Consider the following 16,353-nt stretch of genomic DNA (forward strand, 5'->3'; position numbering starts at 1 on the left):
GTTTTGATTATATATAATTAGCTTGAAGATATTTACATTTCTAGTGTAACTTTCATATTTAATAATTAAATTTATTCAAAACAAATTTAATAATGTTTGCGTATACGTAATAGGTATCGAATTATTTAGAAAAGGAATTGTCAAAGTCAGATGTTTGAGATTTGTCATTTTTCTCACCATGAGAAGAATGAGAAAAAGTAATTTGATTACAATATTATATGTTTTTTTATGTAATTAGTTCATAAAAATACGCCAAAATGTTCTCCTTGGGAGGGCAGCGGGTCTTACATAAGTGCCTCAAGATTTTGAGGTTAACTGTTGTCGACTTCAGCAACTTGCCCGATTTGAAGAACTTGAACGTGGTCAGGACTGTGGAGAAGACTATAGATAACAACACAAGTATATTCATCGAGAGCCCCATACATGTGAAAGTGCAACCGATTGACGTAAATGACATGAAAGCTCATAATAAACTTGTTATGGAATTGTATAGTCTGGGGAAGGAAACCAGCGATTTCCAAGTCAAACAGACGTCTAAGCGACTGGAGTTGATCAACAAGAACACGTCGTCAGATCGAAACGACGTGTGTTTAATAAGAGTGCCGTATCAGCTCAACGTTCAGGTCACGACGACAGACAAGGCATCTGTGTTTTTAACGAAATTGGAAGGCGATGAATTTGTTGTGAAAACGGACAAAGGATCAGTTAAAGTTTCGGATTTGAAAGCTCAGAATATCAAAGTGGAGAGTACAGAAGGTGAGGTCCACACTGATGGGAGACTTCAAGCGAGCAATATTGATTTGAAAACTGGTCTTAACTCTGGTATTTGCTGTAACAATATCATGGCAAACTCCTTTATCGTCACCACCCATGCTGGTCCTATAGCTGTGAAGTCGTGTTACAGTGACAAATCACATTTCACAACATTGATGGGGAATATTAATCTTGATCATTTACACAGATCGGTGTTGATTGATGTCATACAGCAAGGTAATTTGCACATAACAGGATTTTCTGGCAGCTTGCAGGCATCATTGAAGAGTGGGGAGGTCTTTATGCATGCCTCTCAACTTATAGACAAGAGCAGTATTTTTATTCATGAAAAAGGAAAGGTGGAGCTCCTTATACATGATATATTAAAGAATCTGCCTGCAACAAATTTGATTGCTGACAGAATCAAGGTAGATGACAAAATATTGAAGTTGGGAAGGTTTATGGATGACTCGCATCCAAAGAGGTTTAGGTTTGAAGGAGAACCGCAGAATGAGTTGCATATAGTCTGTAAGAATGGCTCCATAGAGTTAAAAGAGACGAGTATGCCATTTCTCATATAACTCAGTCTTTGATAGTTGCATTAGTCAATATTGTATTGTTTGTATATGGTGGGAAAATGTTTTTAAATATAGTTAATGATTTATTAAATGTATTGAGATAACTGTTTAATGATTGTGGAATTACTTATCTCATTATATGGCTATTACAGATTTGTAGTGTTGAAATCTGATTCCTGTAATCCTTCAAGTTTTTAAATATACCAGGTGTTAATTTGAATTATGACACTTTTATGTTGATATTTTGGGATCATCTTTGGGTCACATCACTGCTGATAATGTCTAAGTCAAACATAGAGAAATATTGTTTATTTCTTATTAGAAGAAATGCTTAAAATCCTATGTTTAGATGAGTAATACTAGATAATTACAATAGTTACCCTTATAAAAGGCTATTAATATTTTTTCTTTAAAATACCAGAACAATGTCAATTTGGCAGTTTTATTAATTAATTGTGTACATGTTAATTTTTAGCACCATTATGTATTATGTATGTATGTCATAGCAATGTAAACAATCCTGTTATCACAAGATGGCATTGATATGTCATTAACGCTGATGAGATGCTAAGATGCTATGCAATCTGTGTAAGAAAACAGACATGGGATGACAATATGAGTTTTACACAAAATAAGTACCTTCTAATATTTTTGGGTAGTTCCAGTTGAGGATACATTTTTGCCCGAATGATATAATTTTTCTACTTCCCATATTAACTAATCAAATGTTTATTTGCAAATTTGATTATGTACACAAAAATATATTTATTAAAAATATAATATACATAAAACATTTTAATATTTCTTTCAATATATATTTATTTCTTTGTTTTTTTTTTTATATTATGGTATTTGTATGTTTAAAAAGCCTTTTAGTATAGAGCCTTCCAGTGACTGTATAGTATATTTGAAATTGTTTAGAATAATATTTGTAGGTATCAATCAAGGCGATGCATTGGCGACGATTGTAGCACCTGCAGATCACCGCCATTTTGGTTCAACTTAAGTGCCAGTTATTGTGCATAATTTGCGTGTTTGTGTATTTATTATCATATCAAGTTTGTTTTCTTAAATTATAAATAAGTATGATAGTATTTGGTTGCAAGTGCTTTTATCATATCACCTATACTTTATCTGTTTGTTGTTAATTATTGGTTGGCACTTTGTCAAAGTTAAAGTATTAGTAGTAAGTATATACTTTTGGCACAATCGGTTAAAAATGTAAAAGATTTCCAGCAAGCGTAGCAAACAAATTGTAAATTCAATGTCTTTATTTCAAAATTGTTACCTATTAATAATATTATCTTGTCTTCCGTGATCTATTAGAATATATTGATATTATTGGATTGGAGTATTAGAGAGTACCATTACCTTTATCAACCATGTAGTTTTCAACAACTAGATTTAAATTTATTATTAACCTATAATTAAAGAAAGATAAATGTTCATGTTGACATTTTTTTGGGAGTTTTCTTGTTTTCGAGCATATGAAAGCCTGCATCCATTGTTGTTGCATTTATGTTAAATACATATTTGTAGAGATCTGTTATTTCAGTTTAATATACTGAAATACAAAATAGTTGATAAACTATATTTCGAAGAATGAATACTGTTTCGGTAATGATACCCGTTAATCAAAAACTTAATAGATGGGTTATATTACTATTTTTATTTCCACATAAATTGTTTAACATAAATTAATTTAAATTTAAAAGAAAATGTACCGATGACACGTAGTTTCATGTGTAAGGTATTCCAAAACTTATGTATTTATTTAACAACTAACTTCTTTATTTTCTGTAAGTATACTTATAAATCTTATCGTTTAAACTAAATCGTAGTTCCTGAAGGTCTTTATTTTTGCTTTTATGATACACATCTTTGTTGCTAGTCGCATTTTGTAGATATTAATTATTATTTACAATGTTATGAAATAGATATTATTAGATATGTCACTATTAAAAATGTATTTTATTGATTGTTGGCAATTAAACTTCCAATATCGAGACTTAGTATTCTTTTATACCCTAGTTCAAAGATCATTAAATGCATTAATTAAAATAATTACTTCTCATTATTTTTTTAAATAGGTAGCCGTTAATTGGGTGCAAAGATGAGCGGTTATAGCTAGTGTCGCGGGGCGCCGGCAGATAACGAGGCAGTTTATATGGTGGCGAGGCGAGCGCGCGCGTCAGTCCGCCGCCATGCCGGCCTGCGCGCCAGAGTACAGCCGCCTCGCGCGCTCCAACACGGAGCTCGTCTTCTCGCCGCGAATCAAACGATGCTCACATCAACCTCCGCCCAACTTCACCGCGCTCCGCCGCTCTTTCTCATCGACATTCTCGCTCATACCTGAAGAACGAGCTATCTCTCCGGAACGGCCGCCTCCTCTACCATATTTGCTACGAGTCGTCACATGGGGACCGAGACTTTTCCTCAGACCGTTCTTCGCTCTTTTTAACTTGATCTGGCACCCCGCCTGGAAACAAATCCTGATCGTGCTGCCGACACTGTGGATAGCGGCATCGTTGTTCATATTTTGGAAGTGTGTGCAGACCCCAATAGGAGTAATAAAAATGATCGGACGCGCTCTAAGTTCAGAAAGCCCTAACAAGCCGCGTACCGTCCTTATCAGCGGAGGAAGTTCGGTTCAAGCGTTACATTTGGCAAGAAATTTCCACTCGGCTGGCGCCAGAGTGGTAGCCTTTGAGATCGAGGGACAATTTTCATTACTCAAATATTCTGCAGCAGTGGACAGATTCTACACGATACCGAGACCGAATCCGGCGGATCCATTGGCATATGCTCGAGCGCTAAAAGAAATTGTCGAACGTGAAACTGTGGTGTTCTATGTTCCCGTTAGTTCATCCACTCCTGCTTACTACGACGCTCTTGCAAAACCGCACTTAGAAATAGCGGGTTGTCAATGTTTTGTGCCGTGCGCCCGTGATGTCGTTACACTAGACGACCCAGTCGAGTTGATACGCGTGTGTCGTGCTGCTGGTCTTCCAACACCACATTTTTGGGTAGTGGTGAGTGAAGAAGATGTTCGTGCGTGGTATGACAGCGGCGCGTCGAAGGAAGGACGCCACTTTATAGCCAGTGCAGGCGCCCGTGGCGCAAGGGATCGATTGCGTTTCGTGATGCCCGAGGACAAAACACATTTCAGATTCCCACGAGAAATTAGCGCTGAAAAGCCATGGGTTATAGTGAGAGAGCCGAAAGGAGAACGCATTATCACTTGTACAACTTTGAAAGAATCTCGAGCCGTCAACAATGTGACATGCCGCGTGGATTCTACAAGGAAAGGTTTAGTGCCACAAAAGGATGAAGAAGCAGATGCATGGGTGCAAAGATTTGTCTCCAGCCTCGCCCCAGCGAGGCCTATGACTGGACATGTATCATTCAGGCTTGTGCGTGAAGAAAGTGTCACAAATGGACACAACAATAAGCTAGTAGCCATTGGAGCCCGAGTAGGAGTATCATTGCCATACTTGTGCCAAGGACCAACTCGCTGTGGCCACACCGCCACTGTTGGGAAGCTGCTAGATACAGTGCTGGACACACGCGAAGCTCTTTTCGCGTTCTGGGATCCGCTGCCGTACTGCGCATACTATCAGTCTCGGCTGCCGGAAGAAAGGCGACTGCCTCCCCCAGAACCGTGCAAGACGCCTCCGAATGTGCCACTTTGAGAATTTATTTTTTTGCTCAATAGGATATTTATTAAGACACTCAAGTACCTGAAGAGTTCGTGAGTGGGAGTGGTCTCCGTTTGTGCCACATATCAGAAGATATTTGTTTTTCTTAACGTGGCTTGTGCAATGTCAAGCTCTCCGTCAATTGTCCTTTGGCGCGAATGCATATCAAGTAGTACAGGGGTCGAAGGACGATATGACATGTTTGTAACTACTAAGTAGATTCGATATAAGTATGTGTAATGTTGATACCAAATATTATTATTATAGGTTAAAATAAAAATGTTAAACTCATTCATTGTTTTATTATCTTAATTTTTACGTTCGATAAACAAGAAATTATCTATTTATCTATTAAACCCCGTTTTTATGCGGAGTCACCAGCATGCTTATTTCTTCCTCTTTTCTATAAATAATTCCGTTTGTTTTTGAATGTAATTAATATGTTCATTTATATCACAGTCTAGAATAACAGATAGCTAATCTGTTATAGGGTCATATACGCTCCCCTTTGCTCCAACTAGATACATACATAGAAACTCGTCTAGTTGTTTATTTGCATCCGGGTCGCATTAGAAGTCACTTCGAATTAGCGGCAGTTATCTAAAGACCCTTGAATATTGGACCGTATACATCAATCAAGTTAATAGATATGTGTAGTTATCACACACAAACATGAGATTAAAAAACTATGAAATACCGATTTACAATTCAAACGTTTCCTTGGTTTTAATATAATTACAAATGAATTAGTAAAATATGTCATTTTTGTAGCAAATCTGGTTCTTACATCGAGTGTATTTTTTAATTCCAAGTTATAAATGCGGTCGAAAGTAAGTTTGTTTGTTATGTTTGATCTTTACGATTTAACTATGGCACCGATTAAGATAAAAATTTACTTAAGTAGCTTACATTAATCTCTGTTTTTATATGGGTAGGTACATACAGTAGTGGAATAATAAACCCAGTTTCATCGATATGTTATTAAAAAGTTAAGTAAAAAACACCATTACAAAAAAAATTAAACAATATAAGTATAAAAGTACATAGGATATCTCCAACAAAATCTTAAAAATATACATATATATCCCTTGCGGGGTAGACAGAGCCAAGAGTCTTGAAAATACTGATAGGACACGTTTAGCTGTTTGGCTTACTGATATCATATAAAGTGTCAGGCCCGTCGCCTAAAAGAAGAATCCCAAGTTTATAAGCCTACCCCTTACTCGCCTTTTACGACATCCATGGGAGAGAGATGGAATGGTCCTACCCTTTTTCTATTGGTGCTGAGAACCACACGGCACATTAAAAATATTTAGAGGTTAAAGTAGCTTGCATGTCTTCTGATTGATTGAATTTTTCAATGAGTGTCAAAAAAGTCGCGTTTGGGACTCGACTGAGTTTGTCAAAGTTGTAATACTACAAAGATACTCATTATGATATATTTCCATTATTGCAAGTCCGTGCCCAATTCTTTGGCACCACGTAAAGGAGGTGTAGAACATATTATGTCTTGAAGATTCCGGGTTTTGAAGAACACTGATGAGAACGCAGCTGCTGCGGTGGTCCAGTGTTTGCGTAATGAAAATGTAACCAAGACTTACTTCTTACTTCTGGGAAGAAGTGCATCTTCTTCCGGCAAAACTTTATAAGTTAAACTTTACTATATTTTGCTGATACATAAGAATGTTGGCTCTGTCTACCCCGTAAGACGAATGTTTCTGAGATATGCACACATAACTTATAATGAGAAAGATTACCTGTGGATATATACGTTCCATAAGAATAATGGCCAAAATAAGTTATTAATTAATATGACTTTATTAGCGGCGATGCATCTCTGGCTAATCAGCTTGCCCTTTTCTTAATTGGGTATAGGTGTGATACGGGTTAGGTTTACCTGCAAAGGTTGCGGAGGTCAGACGGGAGTCGCTTTGTGTGAAAACCTGACTCACCCAATCCAGAGTCCATGGTCAAAGGCGTACTTCGGGCTCCTCTCCAGTGTGGTGAGGATGTACCCGGGACTAAAAGCCAGGAGGTAGTAGATCAGAATCTAAATTCCATCATTAAACCTTCCAGCTGAATGTGGCCTTTGTTTCTTTAATGGACTTAATCCGTGTGAAAATTATGCGTGTAATTGTGTTATTGTTATCGTTTTTATCTTACAAGTAGGTACTACATCTATATTTATTGGTGCCAGATCGGTATCAATCGTTGTCGCTAGATTTAATTCGTGCACTCTATAGATATCAGATATCTAGATTGCTTATTCGATTACCTTAATTATGTGCCGTGCGGTTTCCGGCACCAATAGAAAAAAGAATAACTCCTCTCCATCTCCCATGGATGTCGTAACGGACGAATGGGATTCTTTTTAAAATAAATAAACAAATACCAATATACGGGACAAATTAAACTGATTGAGTTAGCCTTAGATGGGCGAGCAACCTGTCACCATAAAAATCTCAATTCTACCATTAAGCAAAACAGTTGAACGAGACCTGTTTATATTTTTCAAGACTGTAGACTCTGCCTACCCTACAAAGGTATACCTAGATATAAAAGATATAGACGTGATTATGTATGGTTTATACGAAGACGTCAATAAGCAATACCTTGTATCCTATTTTGAAAATAAATCTATTTCTAAAACGGCAGGAGGATGTCAATACTATGTTTTAACTTTGTTTGCCAACTTTCAACGTGTTTGTCAGACGAACATATAATTATATCTCTCGGCTGTGCACTTGAAGTGATAGGGGCTATCAGGCGGCGGGGCAAAGGTCACGCCTTTCCCGGGCTCATGGAAAAATAACTTGCTTATTGCCATATCGGCGCTATTTTATGATAGATTTCTTTATACATAGATACATTTAATCACGCCTATATCTTGCGGGGTAGACATAGCCAACAGTCTTGAGAAGACTGAAAGGCCACGTTCATATGAATTATGGAATCGAGATTAAAATAGCTAGTGATAGTTTACTAAAAACCTGACTCACCCAATCCAGGATGGAAGGAGGAAGGGTTTACTAAAAACAAACGTTATTATTTTATTTTGAATGAACGTTATTAGTAAACAATTTTACTAATAAAACTTCACATTATTATGACTTTAGTTATGTTTATTCTATACAAGTTGCTATTAATTTACATTAATAATACTTCGTTATCTATGATGGTGTAAATGATTCTAAAGTTAACTGTAATTGGTACTTAATAAAAAGTCAAATATCGTATTTTTTTTAAATACCTACTTATCAACTTATTTTTAAAATGATTGACAATATTTTTTATACCCTGGCACCTAAAAAGAAAAAGTTGGGTGAAAGTTAGTGTATATACATATATTTGATAACGATTCCAATGTCAAGAAAAGAAAGATGACATTAGCCTCTGACCCGCAAAATGCAACAGTTTTATCTTGTGAAAACTTGTTAATTACATTGACGTCATAAGTGGTACTTGCTACCACAAATTATGTAATAGCTTATGCGTTTAGTAGATTCAAGCGACCCGCGACTTTGTCCGCGTGACAATCCGCTGATAAAATACTGAAATAATGTTGACGGGAAGAGATTTCTAAATGGAATAAGTCCGCCTTAGTAGGTATATACAATAAAGATATAAAAAAAGCCGATTCAAATAAATATCTATATGTATGTATGTAAATGAGAATATACGCGGGCGAAACTGAGTGCGAATGATAGCTTATTTATAACTGACTGATTGACATACACTTCATAAACATCTCCTTGGAATTTAGCACATCACTATTTACTTTTGACCAGAGCAAATATAAATAAACACGTGAAATAAACAAACCGAATGATAAATATTATTTTTGCTAGAACTCAGTCCGCACCGGTAAATATTCTATTTTTAGACCAAAACTTCTTTTGAACTTCATACCTTATCTTTTAAGCACTTACTAATTATTTAATTCTATTTTAATTCTTCCAACATCATTTTTTCTCATATTTATTTTCCAAAAGTTGAATGTTAAAGAATGCAATTTTTTTTAATATCTTTTAAAGACGTATTAAGTATTTAGGTGTCGAGGTTATTTTCATTTTATATATAGACTTTTTAATTCGTCTTCATTCCTCTTTTATTTCTGTAAATAACTGACTTGACCCTTTGGCTCGGCTCTTTCGAAGAGAGAGTTGAGTTGAAAGTTCAAATATTGAGGATACCCGTATCATTTCCTCAAATATTTTTGTTATTAGTAAGCACTATATGATAAGTTTAATTGACTGACTGATCTATCAACTCACAGCCCAAGCTACTAAATCGATCGAGCTGAAATTAACCGTGCAAATAGTTGCAACAATGTTTTGGAAATCATCGCGAGAACGAAATATAACGGGATTTTTCGTTTAACGGAGACAGAACCGCGGGCGCTCTGTAGAACATACATAAAGTACGACTTATTCAAAGAGGGATGGGCATAGACTACATGTTTCTACAAACTCTTCTCTTTCGCTTCATCCACATTCATAACTTATTTCATGCAAGCTCGTCACTTAAGGAGGACGTTCCCGGCAATTCCCGGAAAATCCGCGACGGCAAGGCCTCAGCATCGGCGGTGCTTCACTTCCTGAAGGAGTTGGGATGGGATGAAGAGGATCCAGCCAAAATGCAAAAAGAACCGCGACAGAGTGGCAAACATTTAGTAACGACAAAATAATGTACGTAAAAACTATAGGAATGCGCATACGCATCCATGCTTGCGTGACTCCGTCACGTCAGTCTGTACGTCCATTGTAGCACGTATGGTACCGCTTATCGCTTGCCTAATTTTACGGTACAGACGGTCAGGCAAATGCATCGTGTTTGACAAAGTCTATATTTGTTTGTCGATTGTGCCGGCAATTTCCTACGATGTTCGTAAACATAGTAAGGACGCCACTTGTTATCTTATTGTGTGTATTCGTATTAGTAGCACAAACTATTTTAAATTATACACACACACATACACATAATCACGTCTATATCCCTTGCGGGGTAGACAGAGCCGACGGTCTTAAAAAAAGACTGATAGGCCACGTTCAGCCGTATGGCTCAATGATAGAATTGAGACTCGAATAGTGACAGGTTGCTGGACTGTCGCCTAAAAGAAAAATCCCAAGTTTATATGCCTATTTTAAATTATTCTAGTGTTTTTTTTAGTGAAATGCCATAAAAATAGCACATGTCAGTGATATGTAGCTATTATGTAGTAGGCATATAAACTTTAGATTATTTTATTAGGCGATGGTTGAATCAGTCACAATTTGAATTTCAATTCCATAAAACCATAGAGCTGAACGTGGCCTATTAGTCTTTTTAAGACTGTTGGCTTTGAGTGAAGTTCGTTTGAAAAATAATTATCATGGTAATAATTATGTATATAGGTAGTAATAGGCAAATAAACTTGTGAGTGAACTTACATATTACCACGTCTTATATCCCTTACGGGGAAGACAGGGCCAACAGTCTTTTCAAGACTGAAAGGCCACGATCAGCTGTATCGCTTTATAATGTAATTGAGATTCAAATATTATCAGTATGAGTTCTATTTTATTCTATTCTAAAGCAGGTTACTAGCCCGTCGCCTAAAAGAAGAATTCCAAGTTTATAGGCCTATTCCAACTTTATAGGATTCTTCTTTTAGGCAATGGGCTAGCAACCTGTCACTATTAGCATCTCAATTCTATCATTAAGCCAAACAGCTGAATGTAGCCTATCAGTATTTTCAAGACTGTTAGCTCTGTATACCCCGCAAGAGATATAGACGTGACTGGTTTGCATCCAATAACCGATCATCTTCCCCACTCATGCATCATGCCCCCATTACACAGTTGTCTTGGATATTTCCACGTAAATTCAAACTACCTCACTTTAATTAGCTTTCTGTTCGGGGTCAAGTGTGTAAAACGTCGGACCATCGCACCCGGAGGCAGCTTGTTTGGTCTGTGTAAACCGGACCGAGATAATGTACTCGGTATATAAGTAAATAAATAAATAAATATTGGGACTAATCACACGGATACGAAATTATAATCTAAACGTCAAGTCTAATAGTAGTGCTGTGTTGTTACCGGCACCAAAACAAAAAAGAATAGGACCACTCCATTTCGTTCCATGAATGACGTAAAAGGCGACTAAGGGATAGGCTTACAAACTTGGGATTCTTTTCTAGGCAATGGGCTAGCAACCTGTCACTATTTGAATCTCAATTCTATCATTAAGCCAAATAGTTGAACGTAGCCATTCAGTCTTTTCAAGACTGTTGGCTCTGTCTACCCCGTATGTGTGTACGTGACCATATGTGTGTATGTATTTAAGCAATACACCTTTATTCACCTGACGTGATAAATTCGGACATAGTCCGAATCACTTATTGTATATTATATTACACATATTGTTACTTACTTAGGTACCTACTTGATAAGTGTCATTTGTATGCGCATGAGTAAGACCCGTTTCCAAATTTGTCATTCGAGGATGTGTGAATCAAGAAAGTGCTTAGAATTGCGAAGATGTGAACGAAATTATAGAGATATGTAATCCATACCGAATCCTCTTGTATTTTTGTTACGTCTTTCAAGTATTTACACTTAACAAAAGAAATTTTGCGTCAAAATATTGTGTTGGAGTAGGAAAAATACATTAGAATACTTTTAACTAGGGCGAAAGATATAAAAAATAATAACGAAAAGATACTGTTAGTGTGTAGAAATGTATTGTATATTACCACAATTAAAAAATCTTAGCGAATGTTTTGATGAGACTAAACGAGACTCGTTTGGTGGTTATCAAAATAGGCAATGATATTTTTTCGTATTAATCCAGGTCTTAAATGAGTGAACTACTAATACCTAAGACCTTGGCAAGTAGACGAAGTAGGTATCTGTCTACCCACCGGGAAAAGAGGTGTGTTTTTTTTAATATAGGACACTGACTGACTGGTTGATATAACATATCAATGCACAACTCTAACCACGGGATCAAGAAATTAGAAATTTCGGTTAAAAGTTTCTTATATGTTCTAGGAGCGACTAAACGAGGATTTGCATACATATAAACACGTCTTCATCCCTTGCGGGGCAAAAAAGACAACAGTCTTGAAAAACTGAAAGGCCACATTCAGCTGCATAGCTTAATGATGGAATTGAGATTCAAATAGGTTGACAGGTTGCTAGCCCATCGTCAACATTAGCACGGGAATCGAAACAAATGTGATTATCTTTTTTACGCGAACGGAGCCGTGTGGTCGTAGGTACTAGTTTGTTTAAGAGAAGAAAATTAAGTGATCCAATCATAAAAATCTGAGAAACATACGGCACATAAATTCTAGTGGAAAAGTCCCTAATGATAATCCCAATTAGGTACATTAATCGCAGTTTCATATACAAAATAATTTAATTACGCCGTAGTTCCTCAAGGTTGCATAACAGACGCATCGCAGACTACGATTAGACGTTATCAATACTATACCTACTTTTTATCAAGCTTAGTTTTACAATTGGGAATGACCTACATTAACAATTAATTAATTTGGTACCAACATTTCAATACTATTCGTCATTAAGCCAAACAAATGAACGTGGCCTTTCAATCTTTTCTAATCTGTTACATACATACATATAATCACGTCTATATATTCCTTGCGGGGTAGACAGAGCCAACAGTCCTGAGCGGACTGATAGGCCACGTTCAGCTATTTGGCTTTAAGATAGAATTGAGATTCGAATAGTGACAAGTTGCTAGCCTATCGCCTAAAAAAAGAATCTCAAGTTTGTAAGCCTATCCCTTAGTCGCCTTTTACGACATCCATGGGAAAGAGATGGAGTGGTCCTATTCTTTTTTGTATTGGTGCCGGGAACCACACGGCACAAATCTGTTGGCTCTGTCTATCCTGCAAGGGATATATTATATGGACTACATTCAGCTGTTTGGCTTAGCGATAGAACTAAGATTCAAATAGAGACAGGTTGCCAGCCCATCGTCTAAAAGAAAAATCACAAGTTTATAAGCCGATCCCTTAGTCGAATATACATAGACTTGATTATATTAATGTAATGTTTTACCATCTCTATATTTACGTCATCCTTTTGGATTTTCTTGACCTGACCTCTCGCCCAAAAATGCCCCGTTTTAGTAAATTATCCCTACATACTTCTTATTTTCTCTTTCCACCTAGATTAAGACTCTGTTGCATCCTCACCACTCTTGAGAGGTTTGCACACCGAGAGAAGCCGAGCCCTTGCCCTTTGCCCGTGTCCATAGATCCTGGAATGTGTAAATCAGGTTTGTACACGAAGCGACTACCGTCTGACCTCCGCAACCTTTGCATGGGAACCTAACTCATTATGGTTACAAATTCAGTTACCTGAATGTGCACGATGTTTTCCCTCACCGTAAGAGCGTGTAATTACTCAAATTAATGTACATATCACAGAAGAATCATTATAATATGGCCGAGGTAGGATTTGAACCTGTGTCCCCACATGTATTACTTGTGCATTTTTACCGGGCACCTCGAACCGGTGGTCGATCTTAAACAACTTCTTCAATTGTACTTCTTCTTCTGTTCCTGGTCTCGTTATGTGGGGTTGGGTCTCCTCACTCTTCAGCGCCAAGACATTTGGTCTTGGGTTGTCGATTGTCAATTCAACTTCTTGAATTACATCAAGAAAAATTGAAAAGAACGTGAACGACCTACACTTAGCAGCACAGCAGCTATATATATATAGCTATAAATAGTTGGGACCAAAATTAAAAAAAAACAAGATACGTTATGTATTAGTTTAATTATTTATTAATATTGTGCTAAATAATAAATATTTCTAGATTCTTCTTGAATTGTATATCTATCAATAAAACAAAAACAAATAAAAACGACCTACATCAACAAGCGATAAATTTGTATCAAAATTTTAGCAAAAAAACACGCACTTAATTTGAAACGTGAGCGATCTAAAATCGACACGTGACATAAATAAATATTACTAAAATAACAAACTAAATATTTAGACCTACATTTAATAAAATGTACATTCGTCAACGGCTTAGACTTAAGATATTTGTAAATTGACATTCATTCATATTATCACGTCTACATCTTTGCAGGGTGGACAGAGCCAGCATACTTGAAAGACTGATACGGACACGTTCAGTAATTGACGTATTGGACATACATACATTTGACGCCCTCTGTGGCGCAGCGGTAGTTCGCTTGTCTGTGACACCGGAAGTCCCGGGTTCGAATCCCGGCCAGGGAATGATGAGAAAAAATCTTTTTCTGATTAGCCTGGGTCTTGTATGTTTTTCTAATGTACTCATATAGAAAAACATACAAGACAAGAAAAACATACATTTATTATAAAATATATGTAGAATCGTTGAGTTATAGATACTAAAACTTAACGATACTGTAGCGGGAGAGATGATTCGGCTCGACCGCCACCAAAGGGAAGATCTTCCGCCAGGCTAGGTGTTATGCCTGGGGAACCGCGGCTCCGACGATGTTGTGTCGGAGGTTGTATATATAGCTCCAATCCGTGAAATCTTTGAAATCGCGTCTCAGATTCTTCGCTGCTATTGGTTGAGCGCGTCATTTTCTTCGCGATGATTGACAGTAGTTGTTTGATTTGATGTTTGTGGCGAATGGCGTAGAGATGTCGCCACAATACTATATTTTATAATATGTAACACAAGTCTCGAACTCACTTCGAGGCTAACTCAATCTGTGTCCCGTATATATTTATTGTTTTATCTTCTATACTAATATTATAAAGCTGAAGAGTTTGTTTTGTTTGTTTGTTTGTTTAAACGCGCTAATCTCAGAAACTACTGAACCGATTTGAATAATTCTTTCACTGTTAGATAGTCTATTTATCGAGGAAGGCTATAGGCTACATTTTATCCCGGATTTCTTACGGGGAACGTCAACAATGCAGGTGAAAGTTGAATGAGTCGGCCATCTGCGAGCTTTCCACGCGAACGCTGCGCAAACCAACAAAGATATAGTAAAACAATGTAGTAAAGATGTGAAGTACTCATTTTTTGCCACAAAAAAGTCCGCGAGAGCATATATCTATCTCTTAAGGTTTACTTACAATAACCACTTTTATGTTCATTTTTTAAGATTATTTTTTCATTATAAACATAAGTTATTTTGAAACCAATTTTCTTTAATTCAGTATTAATCCTTATCCAAATAAATATGTTCATTACTTTCGGCTTTTCATGTAGACTAAAATTGCCATTTACAGTATATAAATCAGACGAATAGGTTTTGAGATATAGTCGTTATAAGCAATTTGCAGCGAAACATTTAATACGGCGAACCAGCGTTCTTTCTAACCGCATTAAAATCGGACCAGTAGTTTTGGAGATATATGCTAACATTGGTTTGCACAAACAAACACACAAACGCACAACCTCTCACCCTAAACGCATATATACGGTCTCCGTTCGGTCGCGGGTAATGATGTGGGCCAAGTCGTCGCCAAGTCGCATAACAATTAGCAGCTATAATTGATAAAGCCGAGGAGGATGTTTGCAAAAATAAATATGATGCCCAAAATAACTATTCCACGCGGACGAAGTCGCGGGCACAGCTAGTCTACTATATTTTATGTAATTACGTCTTTATACCTTGCGGGGTATACAGAGCCAACAGACTCGGAGACAGAAAGGCCGTGCTCAGCTGTAAGGCTACGTACGCTGTATTGTTGACTCTGACTACCCCGCAAGTGAAGTGACGTCATTGTATGTATAATTGCAAGAAATGTATTGTATAGGTAATCAGATTATTCCAATAATTTTCAAGGCGGTCACGAGTTCCCGAAACCGACGAGCTTCCATGAAGAGAGTTATGAATATGGATGAAGCTTAAGAAGTATGCAGGGATCGTGACAAATAGAAAGATGTGGCCTCTGCCATTTTATATACAAACTAGCTGTGCCCGCGACTTCGTCCGCGTGGAATAGTTATTTTGGGCATCATATTTATTTTTGCAAACATCCTCCTCGGCTTTATCAATTATAGCTGCTAATTGTTATGCGACTTGGCGACGACTTGGCCCACATCATTACCCGCGACCGAACGGAGACCGTATATATGCGTTTAGGGTGAGAGGTTGTGCGTTTGTGTGTTTGTTTGTGCAAACCAATGTTAGCATATATCTCCAAAACTACTGGTCCGATTTTAATGCGGTTAGAAAGAACGCTGGTTCGCCGTATTAAATGTTTCGCTGCAAATTGCTTATAACGACTATATCTCAAAACCTATTCGTCTGATTTATATACTGTAAATGGCAATTTTAGTCTACATGA

The 16,353-nt window shown here is 37.0% G+C and overlaps 2 protein-coding genes across 2 annotated transcripts; both read left to right on the plus strand.

The window, feature by feature from the left end:
* The first annotated feature begins 117 nt into the window (after positions 1 to 117).
* Positions 118 to 3,339, plus strand: LOC106133124 (uncharacterized). Its single transcript, XM_013332745.2, has one exon. The coding sequence runs from the start codon at positions 258 to 260 to the stop codon at positions 1,332 to 1,334; it is 1,077 nt and encodes a 358-aa protein (XP_013188199.1). The 5' UTR covers positions 118 to 257; the 3' UTR covers positions 1,335 to 3,339.
* A 159-nt stretch (positions 3,340 to 3,498) lies between these two features.
* LOC106133123 (uncharacterized) lies at positions 3,499 to 5,320 on the plus strand. Its single transcript, XM_013332743.2, is given in 2 exon segments — positions 3,499 to 3,533; positions 3,535 to 5,320. Coding segments are annotated over 2 exon segments (1,524 nt in total). The 3' UTR covers positions 5,024 to 5,320.
* The last annotated feature ends 11,033 nt before the right edge of the window (positions 5,321 to 16,353 follow it).

Source organism: Amyelois transitella, chromosome 10 (genome assembly GCF_032362555.1).
Source record: "Amyelois transitella isolate CPQ chromosome 10, ilAmyTran1.1, whole genome shotgun sequence".
Lineage (NCBI taxonomy): Eukaryota > Metazoa > Arthropoda > Insecta > Lepidoptera > Pyralidae > Amyelois > Amyelois transitella.